Genomic DNA, 12,736 nt, shown 5'->3' on the forward strand with positions numbered 1-12,736 from the left:
AGGAAAGACAGTATCAAATTCAAAATTCAAAATTTGAATTATAGGGGGCATGTAAAATGGTGCAGCCACTGTGGAATACAGTTTGGTGGTTCCTCAGAAGGGTAAACATAGGATTACCACAGGACCCAGAAATTCCACTCTTAGGGGTATGCCTCAGAGATCGGAATGCAGGGACTCCAATAAACAGGTGTACACCTACGTCCCTAGCAGCATTATTCACTGTAGACAAAAGGTGGAAGCAACCCGAGTGCCTGTCAGCAGATGGTCAGCAGTACGTGGTGCATAATGGATTATTCGGCCATAAGGAAAAATGAAATTATGAGTCACACTGCAACATGGCTGAACCTTGCAGACAGCACACTGAGTAAGCCAGATACAAAAGGACGTGTTGTCCAGTTCCACTTATGTGAAATATCTAGAATAAGCCACTTCATGGAGACAGAAAGTAGATTAGAGGTTACCAAGGGCTTAGGGGAGAGGGATTGCTTAATGAGCACAGGGTTTCCATTTGGGGTGATGAAACAAGTTTGGTGTGCTGGGGGTGGGACAATATGGTGAATGTAATTAATGCCACTGAACTGTAGGCTGGAAGGAGGTTAAAATGGGGGAATGTGACATTTTATATGTATGTTACCAGGTTTTAAACTGAATTACAGACTCAAAAGGAGGTACACAAGCTTGGGGGGGACCCATGCAAATCGGGTGCCCCGAAACTTAAGCTCCACTAGTATCACAGGAAATCCCCCAATGGGCATTTTTCCCAATATTATTATGAAAATTTTCAAACAGTGAAGTTGAAAGAATTTTCCTGCCAACACCAACAAACTTGTCACCTAGAATCTACCATTATCATTTTATCCCACATCTGAGCAGCTGCCTACCCCTCCTGCCATCCTTTAATTCTATTTTCTTATGCACTTCAAAGTTCAGATATCAGTGCAAGTCCCCAGAAACAGCGCAGTTTGCACTCACTGGAATTGAGTGTGTCCTTGTTGTTTTTTTTTTTTTTGACTTAAAATTTACAAATTATGAAATGCAGTTTGCAAACAATAAAATGCAAACATCCCTTTGCTGCCAACCTGCCATTTTCTGCACCTGCGAACAGCCACATTTCCCCAGGCAATTAAATAGCAAGAACTTCCCGAGGACACGCTAAGGTCCAGGCTGTGGGATGTGTCCCCGGTGGCCATCTCTGGGCATGAAATCCCCTCTCTTCCAGCAGGCTTCCTTCAGACCCCCTCCCCAGAGGGGTTTACTGGGTCACAGGCTGCAGCTGTGCTTAAGGCTGTTTTGGAGACACTGGATGACTTCTGCGGCTTCCCTTTTAACCTCTCCCTCCTGCCCCCCCCCCACACACACACCATAAAGAGCTGTTTTCCTGTCTGTAGAACATTCCTTTTTATTTTCATTTCAGATAGGAAAGGGGGAGGAATAGCAGGAACATTCCTTCAAGCCAGGATAGTGGAGGGGATGTAGTAGGGGAAGGAGACTCTGACTTTAAATCTCCCCGTCTCTCCTTTCATTTCTTTTATAAATTGCTTGCTCTATTTTTAGAACTATCTCGTAGTAAAGAAACCTCCCCAAAGGCCATAATAAAAATGGAAAAACACTTGATTAAAAACAAAATCAAACCAACACTTCTGCTTGACAGAAAACATCCTATACAGAGCCAAAAAGCAAGAGCCTGGGAATGTTTGTTGACATGTTTGATAGCGTTCAGATCCAGAACATATAAAGAGCAACTACAAATAAACAAGAAAATGACAAATGGCGCAAGAGGAAAATGGTCAAAAGATTCAAACCAGCACAGAACACAAATCCAAACGGCTAGTAATCTTATGAAAAAACATTCAACCTCACTAGTTACCAGGAACAAAACAGGCTCTTCTGTGGTTGAAGGGTGAGAATCAGTGTGGTCTATATGGAGGGCAATTTGGCTGACTCCATCCAATGACTTGTTACAAACGCACCTTCCCTTTAGCCCAGTGATTCACTTCCAAGTATTTATCTCACAGAAACGTGAAACAGTACGTGTACACAGACCTTCCTTCCAGCTTCACTCGGAGGAAAATATGGGCCTGGTAAAGTAAAATTGCGGCACATCCATATACTGGAAGCCTGCACAGCTGTGAAAAAGGATGAGAAAGCTTTCCATACAGACAGATTTCTAAGATGAACTAAACAAACAAGCTGCAGAACCACGTACAGTATGATCCCATCTGAGAAACAAGTCAAAACAAGTCTATTTCCACATGTACATGCACATAATTTAACAGAATTGCACACTGAATGGAATCATTTGCACCAAATGTCAGCAACAGCTGCCTCTGCAAAGAGGGGAGTGGACTGGAATAGAGGGTGAAGGCGAAGCGTAGATTCACAAGGGGTGGTTTTTCCTTTTTCTTACTTTCTACACTGCTTCAATGACTCTCAGCGAGAACGGTCCTACAAGACCTGTAAAATGTTCAAGACAATCTCTCTACAGGTGGTGGTGGGGGGAGGCGCAGGGAGGAACCCACTTGCTTTTGTTTTAAAATTGCTAACGACTCCCACTCTGGATTGGGGGATTAGGTAGGGAAAAACTAACTTCATTTTATGGAATGTGGCTTCCTCACCTATAAAATAGGAATAATTAGTCTTCCTTCCCTTACTGGGTTGTGAAGATTCAGTGCATTAATCCACATGTTATAAAAACACAGCGGGCTCCAGCTGTGAATCACCTTCCCTCCAGCCCCCCAGAGCCAACCGGCCTGCGGACCCTGTGCATCTGCCTGGTTGAAGACCTCTGCCCTCTGGTCATGACTGCCCACCTGGCCTCCGTGTGGACAGGTCAGAGGTCAGCCTGCTGGCAGCCCCGCCACACCCCGAGGGTCACCAGGCTTAGGGGACATGGACGTCCTCGCACATACATCCTCAGACACGAAGGGCGGTGCACACAGAGACCCCGTGGCGAGAGAAGCTGCTCTAGGAAGGAGGCGAGTCACACGCAGGGCCCAAGGGCTGCTCAGAAGGTGCTTTATTAACGAATGGGGACTCGGGCGTCCAGGGGCAGCTACAACCTGGGGAGAGAAGAGAGGAGGCTGAGGGTGGGTGAAGGGAGAGGGCACCTCATGCTCTTCCCTGCCTGGCACCCTCCTTCTGGTTTCGGCCCCTCCGGTGCCCCTGGGGACCTGCTAGCGTTGCTGGGTTTGGGGTGGACCCTGGGAGTCTGGCAGATGCCCCTGGGAAGGAGAAGAGCTCGTCTCTTCCAGCTTCAGCAGGCTGGAGTTGGGGTTCTGCCCCAGCCGAGACCCCAGGCTGGCGTGGCGGGGGCAGGGGGAAGAGGGCCCGGGCGAGGGCAGCCACTCACTCACTGGATCTCGCGGAAGGCCCTCTTCTCCACGAGTTTCACTTTGTACTTGCGCTTGAACCTGGAGAAGGGAAACGACAGTGGTCGGCCACCAGCATTGCCACCACACCGAGGGAGGTTCCCTGGGACCTGGGCCCCCAAGGCAGCCCCGGGGCCCCCCTCACTTGGCTCTTTCCCGAGGCTCGATCATGTTTCTCCTCTGGAAGCTCTTGAAGCGGTCCCGGAGAATGCTGCCCTCGGGCTGCGGGACACAGAGGCAGGGAGACCTGAGTGGGGGCCGCAGAAACCCGACAGTCTCTGACCTCTCCAAGGAGTCCAGTCCAGCCAGGACTCAGGCCTCTGCCGTTGCCCCTCAACCAGGACTCCCACTCCTGCCTCATGTCCTGGCCCTGAGCTCACAGGGCTCAGTCTTGGGGGACAATCACTGCAGACCTGTGGGTGGCCTCTGGGCGGGGTTTTAGGGATGAACAGGAACGAGGCTGGTAAAGAAGTGGATGAGGGGATGCCAGGCAGAGGGAACAGCAAAGCCAAGAGCCCAGGGGCCCGATGGAGAAGGGTGCTCGGTTCACCATGGGGCATGGCCGCTGGAGAGCCAAGGAGAGGCCGGACCACGCAGGGCCCGTGGGCCCCGCTGAGGAGCTGGGTTTCTCCTAGGGCACTGGGGAGCCACAGCAGGTTAGAGCAGGGGAGGGACAGGATAAAGTCTGCTTTGGGAAGAGCCTCTAGGACCAAGGTGGGTGGGGCTGGGAGACCAGGGGCAGGGGCTGGCTGAGAGGAAATGACCCCTCAGCGTCACAGGCTCAAACCATCACCGGCCCCTCACCCCCAGCACCCCCACCTCAGGACCCCATGCCCTCAGCCCCCAGGCATCGGCCCAACTAGCCCAGCCCAGGGGTAGCCAGGGTGTCGCCCACAGCCCCAGTGGGGCACGGGGAGCAAGGATGGGTGTCATCACTGGGCACGGGGCCCCACCCCACAGCACCCCGACCCCCCAGGTGGAGAGGTACCTTCAGCGTCCTGAGTGAATCAGACAGCTCTGAGCTTAGCTGCACGTCGATGTCAGGGGCCTGGTACCTGGAAGGCACAGGAGAGGGGTATGCGGGGTGTCAGCCTGGCAGGGCCCAGCGCCCCTGGGACTGCGGGGAGAAGGGACGGCCTCCCAGGAGGGATACGCCAGGATGTGGGCTCAGGGACCCCACCCGGGCCTTACCTGAGCCGCCCCAGCCTGCGGGGCTTGTCCGCCTCGGCCAGTTGCTGCACCCGCCGCTGCTCCCGCCGCCGTGCCAGCTCCGCCAGCCGCCGTGCCACCTGGGCCTTGATCCCGCGCAGCCTGAAGAGCTCCTGCTGCCGCAGCCGGGCAGCCCGCAGCGCAGCCTGCTGTACCCGCTGGGGGTGTGGGGTGGGGGCAGAGGTCGGCCTGAGCCCCACCCTGCAGGGCTGGCCCCTCCTCTCCAGACCCCCCCCCAGCACCACCTCTGCCAGGAAGCCCTCCCAGACCACTCCACTCCCAGTGCTGACACACCAGCAGCTCCAGCTCCTTCATAGCACTTTTCCAGAAACTTTGTTATCTGTTTCTTTCCCTGTGTATCTATGACCTGTAATCCTTCCCCTATACCAACAGAAAGCACCAGGGCAGCAAGGACTTCATCTAGGGCCCCCCCATTGAACCCCGAGCCCACAGTGGGGCCTGGCACCTGGAGGACACTGGGAAGTGGACTTCAGCTGACAAAGCAGCCACAAGAATCCCAACCAGCACGAAAGAGCAGGCGACAAGGATCAGAGGCGGCAGGATGATGCCACGAGAAGAAGACGGGCGGTGGGGGGTGGGGGGTGGGTGGAGTCCCAGAAAGCTGGCCCGGACAGACAGCAGGCCGCAGGGAAGGCAGCCCTGAGCCCAGGGTGCTCACCAGTGTCTGAGCAGCCTTCTCCCGGCGCCGCTGCTGCTCCGTCTTCTTCTCTGTGGTGGCCGGGCGGCCAGGCAGGGACGAGGCCCCGTCTCCTCCAACCTCGGGGCCCTCACCCAGGCTGTCACTCAACTCCCCCTCTCCATCCGACTCCTCCAGAAGCCCCTCGCACATCTCCTGGAACACAGACTCCTGGGGCAGGGGAGAGAGTGTCATGCCAGGCTCAAGGCTGGCAGGGAGGGGTGGGCGTGGGTGGGCAGGTGCGGGGCTCACCTTGGTGGCGGCCTGCTCCGCGGTGGGCAGGGCCAGCTGCCGCTCCAGCTTCTCTGCTTCCTTCTGCCGCTGCAGCTCGACCTCGTGGGCCGCCAGGAGCAGGGTCTGGGCCGGGCGGGGTGGGGGTGAGGATGGGGGCCCCTGCCCTGGCCCAGGCTCCCTCCTCCTCTCCCTGTCTCAGGAACCACAGCCTCAGCCCCACCTCCACGCACAGATGAGGCGGGAGGAGCACTTCCAGTCCTCCCTCTCACAACTACCCTGCCGGCTCTATTTAGACCACCCGGCCTCTACAGCTTGTACACTTCCATTTAGGTGAAATGTCCAGAACAAGTGAATCTGCAGAGACAAAAAGATCAGTGGTTGCCAGGGGCTGGGGAGACACTGTGTGATGAGTGTGGAGCTCTCTGTGAGCTGACAAGTGTGTTTGGAAATGGATTGTGGGGGTGGGTGCACAGCTCCGTCAATCTCCTAAAACCCAGTGAACCCTGTGCTTGCAGTGAACGAACTGTGTGGTATGTGAGTCATATTTCACAAAAGCTGTCATTTAAAGAAAAAGAAAACAAAACACTGTTCTCTGACTTCTAGACTCTGTGCCTTTCCCTGGCGCCCCTCTGGCTGCCTTGCGAGGTCGCCCAAGCCACACTGAGCAGACTGACTCAGTGGCACCCTTGCCCTCTGGCCAAACTCAGCCTTTTAACTCTGAATACAACGGCTTTTTTTCCCCATAGACGCCGCTGGTCAGGTTAGGGACACTGACTCCCATTTCTAGTTGGTGACGAGTCCTTTTTGTTGTGGACATATTGAACCTGTTATCAGACACGCTTCCTGCCTGCCTCTACCGCAGTGCTATAATTGTCCCTGTCCTTGGGCAAAACCTCACTGGGCCGGGACGGTTTGTGCACGTCTCTGTCCCCTGAGCTTCCTGAAAGGGCCGTGGTCACTCAGCTCTGGGCCTTTGCACACACTGCTCCCTCCACCAGAAAACCCATTTCCCCTCTTCCCATGGCAAAGTCCTCCTCATCTTCAGTCTCAGGTCAGTCATCCCCTCTTCCAGGAAGGCCTCCCTGACCCCCTCTGGTGGTTTGGAGCCGTAGGTATCCCAGAAAACACATGTTCCTAAACTTAACCCGTTTCCGTGTGAGCCCACTGTAAGGAGGACCTTTGGATGACCTAGGGTGTGGCCCATCTCGATCAGGATGGGTCTTAATCCTATTGCTGGAGACCTTTATAAGCCGAGTGGAATTCAGACAGAGAGAAAGTCACAGAGGAAGTGGCCAGGAGCTGAACGTAAACCTGGAAGGGAACGGAGAGGCCAGGAGAGGTGGCCGTGGGCACCACCACGTGACAGAGGAGCCCGGGACCGAGGCTCACCACAGGCAGCCCCAGAACGCCGGGGAAGAAAGCATTGCCTTGGCGATGCCTGGATTTGGACTTTCTTTTAGCCTCACAACTGTGGGCAAATACATTCCTGTTGTTTAAGCGGAACCACTGCACAGTGTTTGCTGGAGCAGCCCAGGAACCTGAGACACACCCCAGGCTGGGTCCGACTCCGCTGTGGGCCCCGCGGCCTCCCTGACCCCCTGTGCACCCCGGGAGGGCACCCAGGGGCAGCGCCTGGAGAGGGTCCGCCGACCGGGTGGATGAACGGCGACGGCGGAGAGGCCCGGCCGGGACCCTCGCTGCGTACCTGGTGGTCCTCAAAGGTCGGGTTGTAGGAGGCCCCGGCGGGCGTCACCTCCACGGCGGGCACCCGGGAAGGCTTGGTGTGGAGACGCAGCGGCCGCTGGAGGAAGACAAGGCACAGACACGGTAAGACGTGGGGCCCTGTAAGCCAGGTTCTCACAGGGACGGCGGGGACTCTCCAGGCACAAGGGCAGCAGGGGGCTGAGGCCGCAGGTGGGCCGTGTGTGCCCTCAGCCAGCCCTGGGAACCGGGAGGTGGCCGGTGAAGCCCGGCATGTGATGCCAGCTTCCGGCGCCCCAGGAGCAGCATTCCGGAGGGTGAGTGGATTCCCCGCAGGCAGGGGCTGTGCTTGTCTTTCCTGGGAAGTCACACAGAGGGCCCCAGGCAGGTGGGGTGGCTTGTGAACGCGCTCGGGAAAGGTGGGTCTGGACTGGATTCTCACAGCTGCAGAGCCTCCCTCTGCCATGACAGCGGTGTCTGCAGTGCCCGGGAAAGTTCCTTAGCCTGCCAGAGCAGTGCCCGGCGGGCAGGGGCTGACCCACGCCGCCTTCCAGAGCCTTGCTGCTCAGTGTGGCCTGCGGATCTGGGAGTCTGACAAACACGGAGAACCCTGGATCCACCCGGGACTGGCTGGTCAGACTGTGCCTGGTAACAAGGCCCCTGGAGAATGGCAGTTCGAGCAGCACGACTCAAAGCACTTCCCTCGTCCTGCCCTGGCTGGCCGGCCTGCTCTGCTAGAGCCGAAGCTGCGGAGCCACCAGCCACCCTGCACGTCCCCACCTAACCGCCTGCAAGTCCTGCTCTTCTGCCCCAGAATCGTCTTGGGTCACCCCACCGCTCTCCACCCCACCCAAATCCCCCACCCTCATTCCCCTGGACTTCTGGGGCCTGTGCCCCCACCCCCCCCACACCCCCCCACCCCCACCCCGACACACACACAAGCCACTCCTCAGAGCAGCCACCTGGATCCTGTCACTCTCCCGGGCACCCTCTGGGGGCTCCCCCCCCCCACCTTAGAATAAAACCTGCGATCAGGCCTCTGCTCCCTCCCCCCACGCCGGCCTCCTTACTCTTCCCCGGAACCCTCTGGTCCCACTTCACAGCCTCCACCTGGCTGTTCCTGTGCCAGGTCTCTAACCCTGATCGTCATCAGCTGCTGCTGGGCAAGGGTGTCCCCGACCTCCCCGTCTAAGCGCGTCACGCTGACCAGCCACTGCGCCCCGTTCTCTCCCTTTGCTGCACCAGCCGCTGCCACAACACGCTGCCGTGTTCACTGGTCTCTCAGTGCTACCCCCACCCCCACCGGCTAGACGGGGGCCCGCGAGGATGGGAGCCCCCCCACTTTGCTCCCTGCTGTACCCCATCAGCGCCTGGTGTGGAGAAGATATTTGTTCTTTTCAGATGAAAGAAATTGGACCCTGAAGATTTAACAGCACCTTCATTCTATTACTCTAGGTTCTGGGAGCTCAAGAGGAAGGTGGCTACAAATTAAAAATTGAAACAGCCAATGTTTCGGTCAGGCTACATGGCAGGCACCGTTCTTGGCCTTTCCACGCGCTAACTCTCTACATTCTCTCAACCCCACTCTGAACTAAGCACTGCTCTCCTCTGTCTTTTATAGATGAAGGAACGGCATGGAGCTCAGGGCACCTGCCAGGACGGGGCAGGGCTGAGCAGGCACTGGAGCTGACAGCCTGGCTGCAGCAGGCAACCACAGTCACCAGGACGGTGGCCCTGCACCCCGACACCCACTGCCCATACTCACCCCCAGCTCCCCAGATCTCCCAGCACAATCTTTTGGACACAGTCTCACCTTGACTCCTTTCTTCTTGGTCTGCTCCAGGAAAAAGGTGTCCTGGCCGACCAACGGCCTGTCCAGAGGATCTTTGGAGACAGAGAGAGCAGCTGTTGGGGGCTTTCCAGCCAGAGAGGGTCATGTCCCTGAGGGGTTCCCTCCCATTCTCCTTCCTTTCACCAACAACGGCACTGAAGCCAAGGCAAGGACTGATCCTCAGACCCCAATGGGCCTCAAGTGACACACAAATCAGCATGTAGGCAAGACCCAGAAAGTGTAGGGCACTCAAGGCTGAGGGGCAGGAGCCCCCACCACCAAGGAAACGGAAATACAAACATTCCAAGATCCCTGATCATCTGCAATCACTGAAGCTGCACCCACAGGGCAGCCCTCAGACAGGGTGCTCTTGTGCAGTGCACAAGCACAACCGCACGTGGCAGCCCTGTCTCCACCCATAGGTGAGAATGGGTCACTCACTGTTCGGGGCCCAGAGATCGTAGAAAGGCCGCTCGACGGTGTCCTGGGGCCCAGGCTTGGCCTTGGCCACGGGAGGGTTGAGGAGCCTGGCCTGGGCCCTACGTACTTCCCGGGGCAGCTCGCCCTGCTTCGCCAGCCTCTCCCATAGCTGCTCCTTTCGCTTGAGTTTCTTGGCATTGGGGACCTGGTGGGCGAGGATGCTGGGGTGGGGGTGGGGGGTGGCACAGGGTGGTGAGGCAGCAGCTGGAGAAGTGGTCTCATGTCCTCACAGCCTGGCTCCTGCCTCCACTTGCTGACACTGCCGTCCCCTGGCAGCAGCTTTCCAGCATCTCCCTCCCAAGCATCCTCCAAATGGCAGAGTTCTTCACGGCTCCTCCTGCAGCTTCAGATACTGCCTCCCACGGTCTGTCTCCTGAGCCCCAGACCCGATGACACAACTGTCTCCTGGACCCTCACCCCGGATGTCCTTCTGGCACCTCACACCACGTCAACCCTGACCCCAGCATCATCCCCCAAACCCACTTTACCACCCAAAGCCCCAGGGGCAGCCCCCCTGCCCAACCTGTTTCCCACCCACCTTGTCCAAGGTCCTGCTATACCCCGGTGGTCAGTCATAAACCCCGCCTGATCCTGAACGGGGCTCCAGCCCAGCCCCTCCTCTCCACACCCCAGCCCAGTCCAGGTCCTCATCCTCGTCCGATACAGCCATGGGCCCCGGCCTCCAGGCTCACGCTCACCAACACCCAAATGTGATCCCCTCCTTTCTGACCCTAATCCTAACCTTCCCCTCCGAATGACCCTCACCTATGCCCCTACCCATGGGACTCCCTTAGGACCAAGAAGTGGGTGGGGGCTGCTGTGTAGAAGGGCATAGGGCTGGGGCTGGTGGGACACTCACTTTTTGGGGGCAGGGATCTTAGATGTGTTCTCAAGGATGAGGTCAACCCGCAGGGGTTTTCTGAGAAGCAGCGACGTCTTCCGCCCTTTGGTCCTTTTCTTCAGGTCTAGGAGAAAGAGGAGGCGCTGGGGCCTCAGCCCTCCCTACCGCCAGACACCAACCACCCCCACTGTAGCTCCACTGGGACCATCGGGCCTGCAGCTCAGGGCAGACTGGGAGGTTTCCAGGCTGATCCCAGCTCCCACCAGACGGAAGAGGCCCCCTAGGGCAGGGCCCAAGGCTGCTCTGACCTCCACCACACACACCCACATACTGGACCAGCGGGAGGCACGTCCTGTGCAGGGGCCCCAGAGAGGGCTGGACCCACGGCCCTGCACACAAGGTGCTCCCAGCTGCAGCTGGGAAAGGCCATGGGACCAATAAAGCTAACAAGGAAAACAGCCGGTGGTCAGTGATACCGAGGCCTGGGGGGCTGCAGAGCTGGACTCAGGACCCAGGCGGCACATTCTCAGCACAGAATTCTCTAACTTTTACTTCCAAAGCTAAGAGTTAAAGGCAAGGACTCCGGAACAAAAGATACGAGGTTCACATCCTTAACCTTCTATATGGCAGGGGAGCTCATGCAAGAAATCGCTCCTCTACGCCTCCAAAACGAGAATATGAACACTTACCCCACAGAGGTATTGTGAACGCTCATATCACTATTCTCTTAGAACAGATGTTTTTCTTACTAAAACAGGATAGATAAACTGTCTCTCTCCTCTGCTCCCTAAAGACTTCCTATGCATCAAAGCAGGGTCATCACTACTTTTTCCATTTGTTCAAAGGGCAGGTCCCTGGCTTTCCCGTTTCTGTTCAGACTTGACAGCTACTCATTTATGTTATAGTCAATCTCTTTTACTGCCATTCTTACCTGCTTATTCAAAGTAGGACCTCTCATTTTCATTCGGACAGACCCCTTAGCTCATGGCATCCCTGCTTGTTAAGGTGTCCTGCTGTTAGACAGCTTGCATATTGTTCACAAAAATTATCAGCTATTCTACTACAGCAGACCCCTTGGCTCATTTTTCTCTCCCCTCCTTAAGGCAGATAACCTTTTCTGTCTCTTTTTCTACATTTTGACATAAACCCTATTACTCACTGAAGCAATCCCTGACTTGCCGCTTGTCCACTTGTTTCATCAGGTCCCAATCTTGCTTTTTGGCAAATCAACACAGGCAGGTTAAGACTAGTTTCTTACCTACTTGTTAGAATAGATCCTTTTGTTTTTACTAAAGCAGACACCACGTGAAGAAAAACATACCTGATTCCTTAAAGCATGTCCTTGCCTTGCTCTTCTGGCAGTTACCACAGATCCCCTTTCTAGCTTACTCATCTCGGGAGACCACTGCCTGGATTATCTGTGCACTGAGATTACTAAAGCCTCAAAGAAAATCTGACTTCTCTCAGTTAGCCTTTAGCTTGCTTTCTGATCATTCAGAGTCCTCTTGTTTATATTAAAACACACACTTCCAGCTGGCGTTTAAATGGATTCTTCCAAGTTATATCACCAACACCAGATAACGACAATCACCAAGCCATCACCACAAAACCGCCTCCTCACCTTTCTCCTTGGGGCCAGTGTCCACGAAGAACAGTTTTTCATCGGGGGCCTCTGACACTAAGCCACTGGGGGATGGAAATGCACAATGTCAGGCAGAGCCTTTGGGGAAAGATCAGGTTTAACCCCCTAGGCCCCAGGCTTTCTCTCACTCTCATTCACGCGCCTCTTCCCATAGGAGACCGTTCCAGACTAAGATCAGTCCTTTCAGTTTACCACAGTTACTTAAAAAGAACCAGGCTGGGGTTGCCAGCTATAAATGCAGGACACTTTGCTAAATCTGAATTTCAGGTAAGCAACAAATAATTTCTCAGCTTAAGTTACACGCAACATCCATCATAACATAGAAGCATCTGCCCCCCGGAAGTTCCCCCAGGCATGCAGAACTCCCGGCCCCGCTGCCGGAAGTCCCGCCCCACGCACCCGCTTGTGCGCTCCTGTAGCCCCACGTCCTCTAGAAACTGATCTACTTCCAGCGCCAGCGGCTCTTGCGCGAGCCGCCGCCACCCCCGCTTTTTGTTTCTTGGGCCTCGCCGCCGCCGCCTCAGCGCCGGGTCCACTGAAGTGGGCCGCAGTCCCAGAAAGCCAGAATCGGCCGCGTTTTTCGAGGCCGGTCTGCCATCCCCACCACCGCTCCCCGCCGCCATCTTGTCAAAGGAAGACTTCCTCTCGCCGACATCCCCAAATCCGGTTTGGGGCGTGCGCGCGCAGAGCTCCCGCCCTCTTGCGTGACGTATTTCCTTCGGCCGCCATCTTG

General features: G+C 56.2%; 1 protein-coding gene and 1 non-coding gene across 2 annotated transcripts; both read right to left on the reverse strand.

The window, feature by feature from the left end:
* Window positions 1–1,379: 1,379 nt before the first annotated feature.
* On the reverse strand, window positions 1,380–12,641 carry NOP53 (NOP53 ribosome biogenesis factor). Its single transcript, XM_037819574.1, has 13 exons — window positions 12,403–12,641; window positions 11,983–12,047; window positions 10,380–10,485; window positions 9,482–9,681; window positions 9,023–9,093; window positions 7,214–7,309; window positions 5,527–5,631; window positions 5,257–5,445; window positions 4,560–4,735; window positions 4,357–4,423; window positions 3,514–3,590; window positions 3,350–3,410; window positions 1,380–3,059 (listed from the first exon to the last, which is right to left on the reverse strand). The coding sequence occupies exons 1-12, from the start codon at window positions 12,624–12,626 to the stop codon at window positions 3,350–3,352; spliced, it is 1,437 nt and encodes a 478-aa protein (XP_037675502.1). The 5' UTR covers window positions 12,627–12,641; the 3' UTR covers window positions 1,380–3,059.
* On the reverse strand, window positions 4,200–4,310 carry LOC119521981. Its single transcript, XR_005214449.1, has one exon. It is a non-coding gene; the product is annotated as a small nucleolar RNA SNORD23 (small nucleolar RNA).
* Window positions 12,642–12,736: the final 95 nt, after the last annotated feature.

The sequence above is a fragment of the Choloepus didactylus genome, chromosome 27 (genome assembly GCF_015220235.1).
Source record: "Choloepus didactylus isolate mChoDid1 chromosome 27, mChoDid1.pri, whole genome shotgun sequence".
Classification (NCBI taxonomy): Eukaryota; Metazoa; Chordata; class Mammalia; order Pilosa; family Megalonychidae; genus Choloepus; species Choloepus didactylus.

Excerpts from the sequence above, each read along its gene's own strand:
- NOP53 (XM_037819574.1), bottom strand. The coding sequence starts at position 12,626 with ATGGCGGCGGGGAGCGGTGGTGGGGATGGCAGACCGGCCTCGAAAAAC. Across the intron at positions 12,048-12,402 it reads CTACAGGAGCGCACAAGCGG|TGGCTTAGTGTCAGAGGCCC; the intron begins GTGCGTGGGGCG and ends TCCATCCCCCAG. Across the intron at positions 3,591-4,356 it reads ATTCACTCAGGACGCTGAAG|CCCGAGGGCAGCATTCTCCG; the intron begins GTACCTCTCCAC and ends TGTGTCCCGCAG.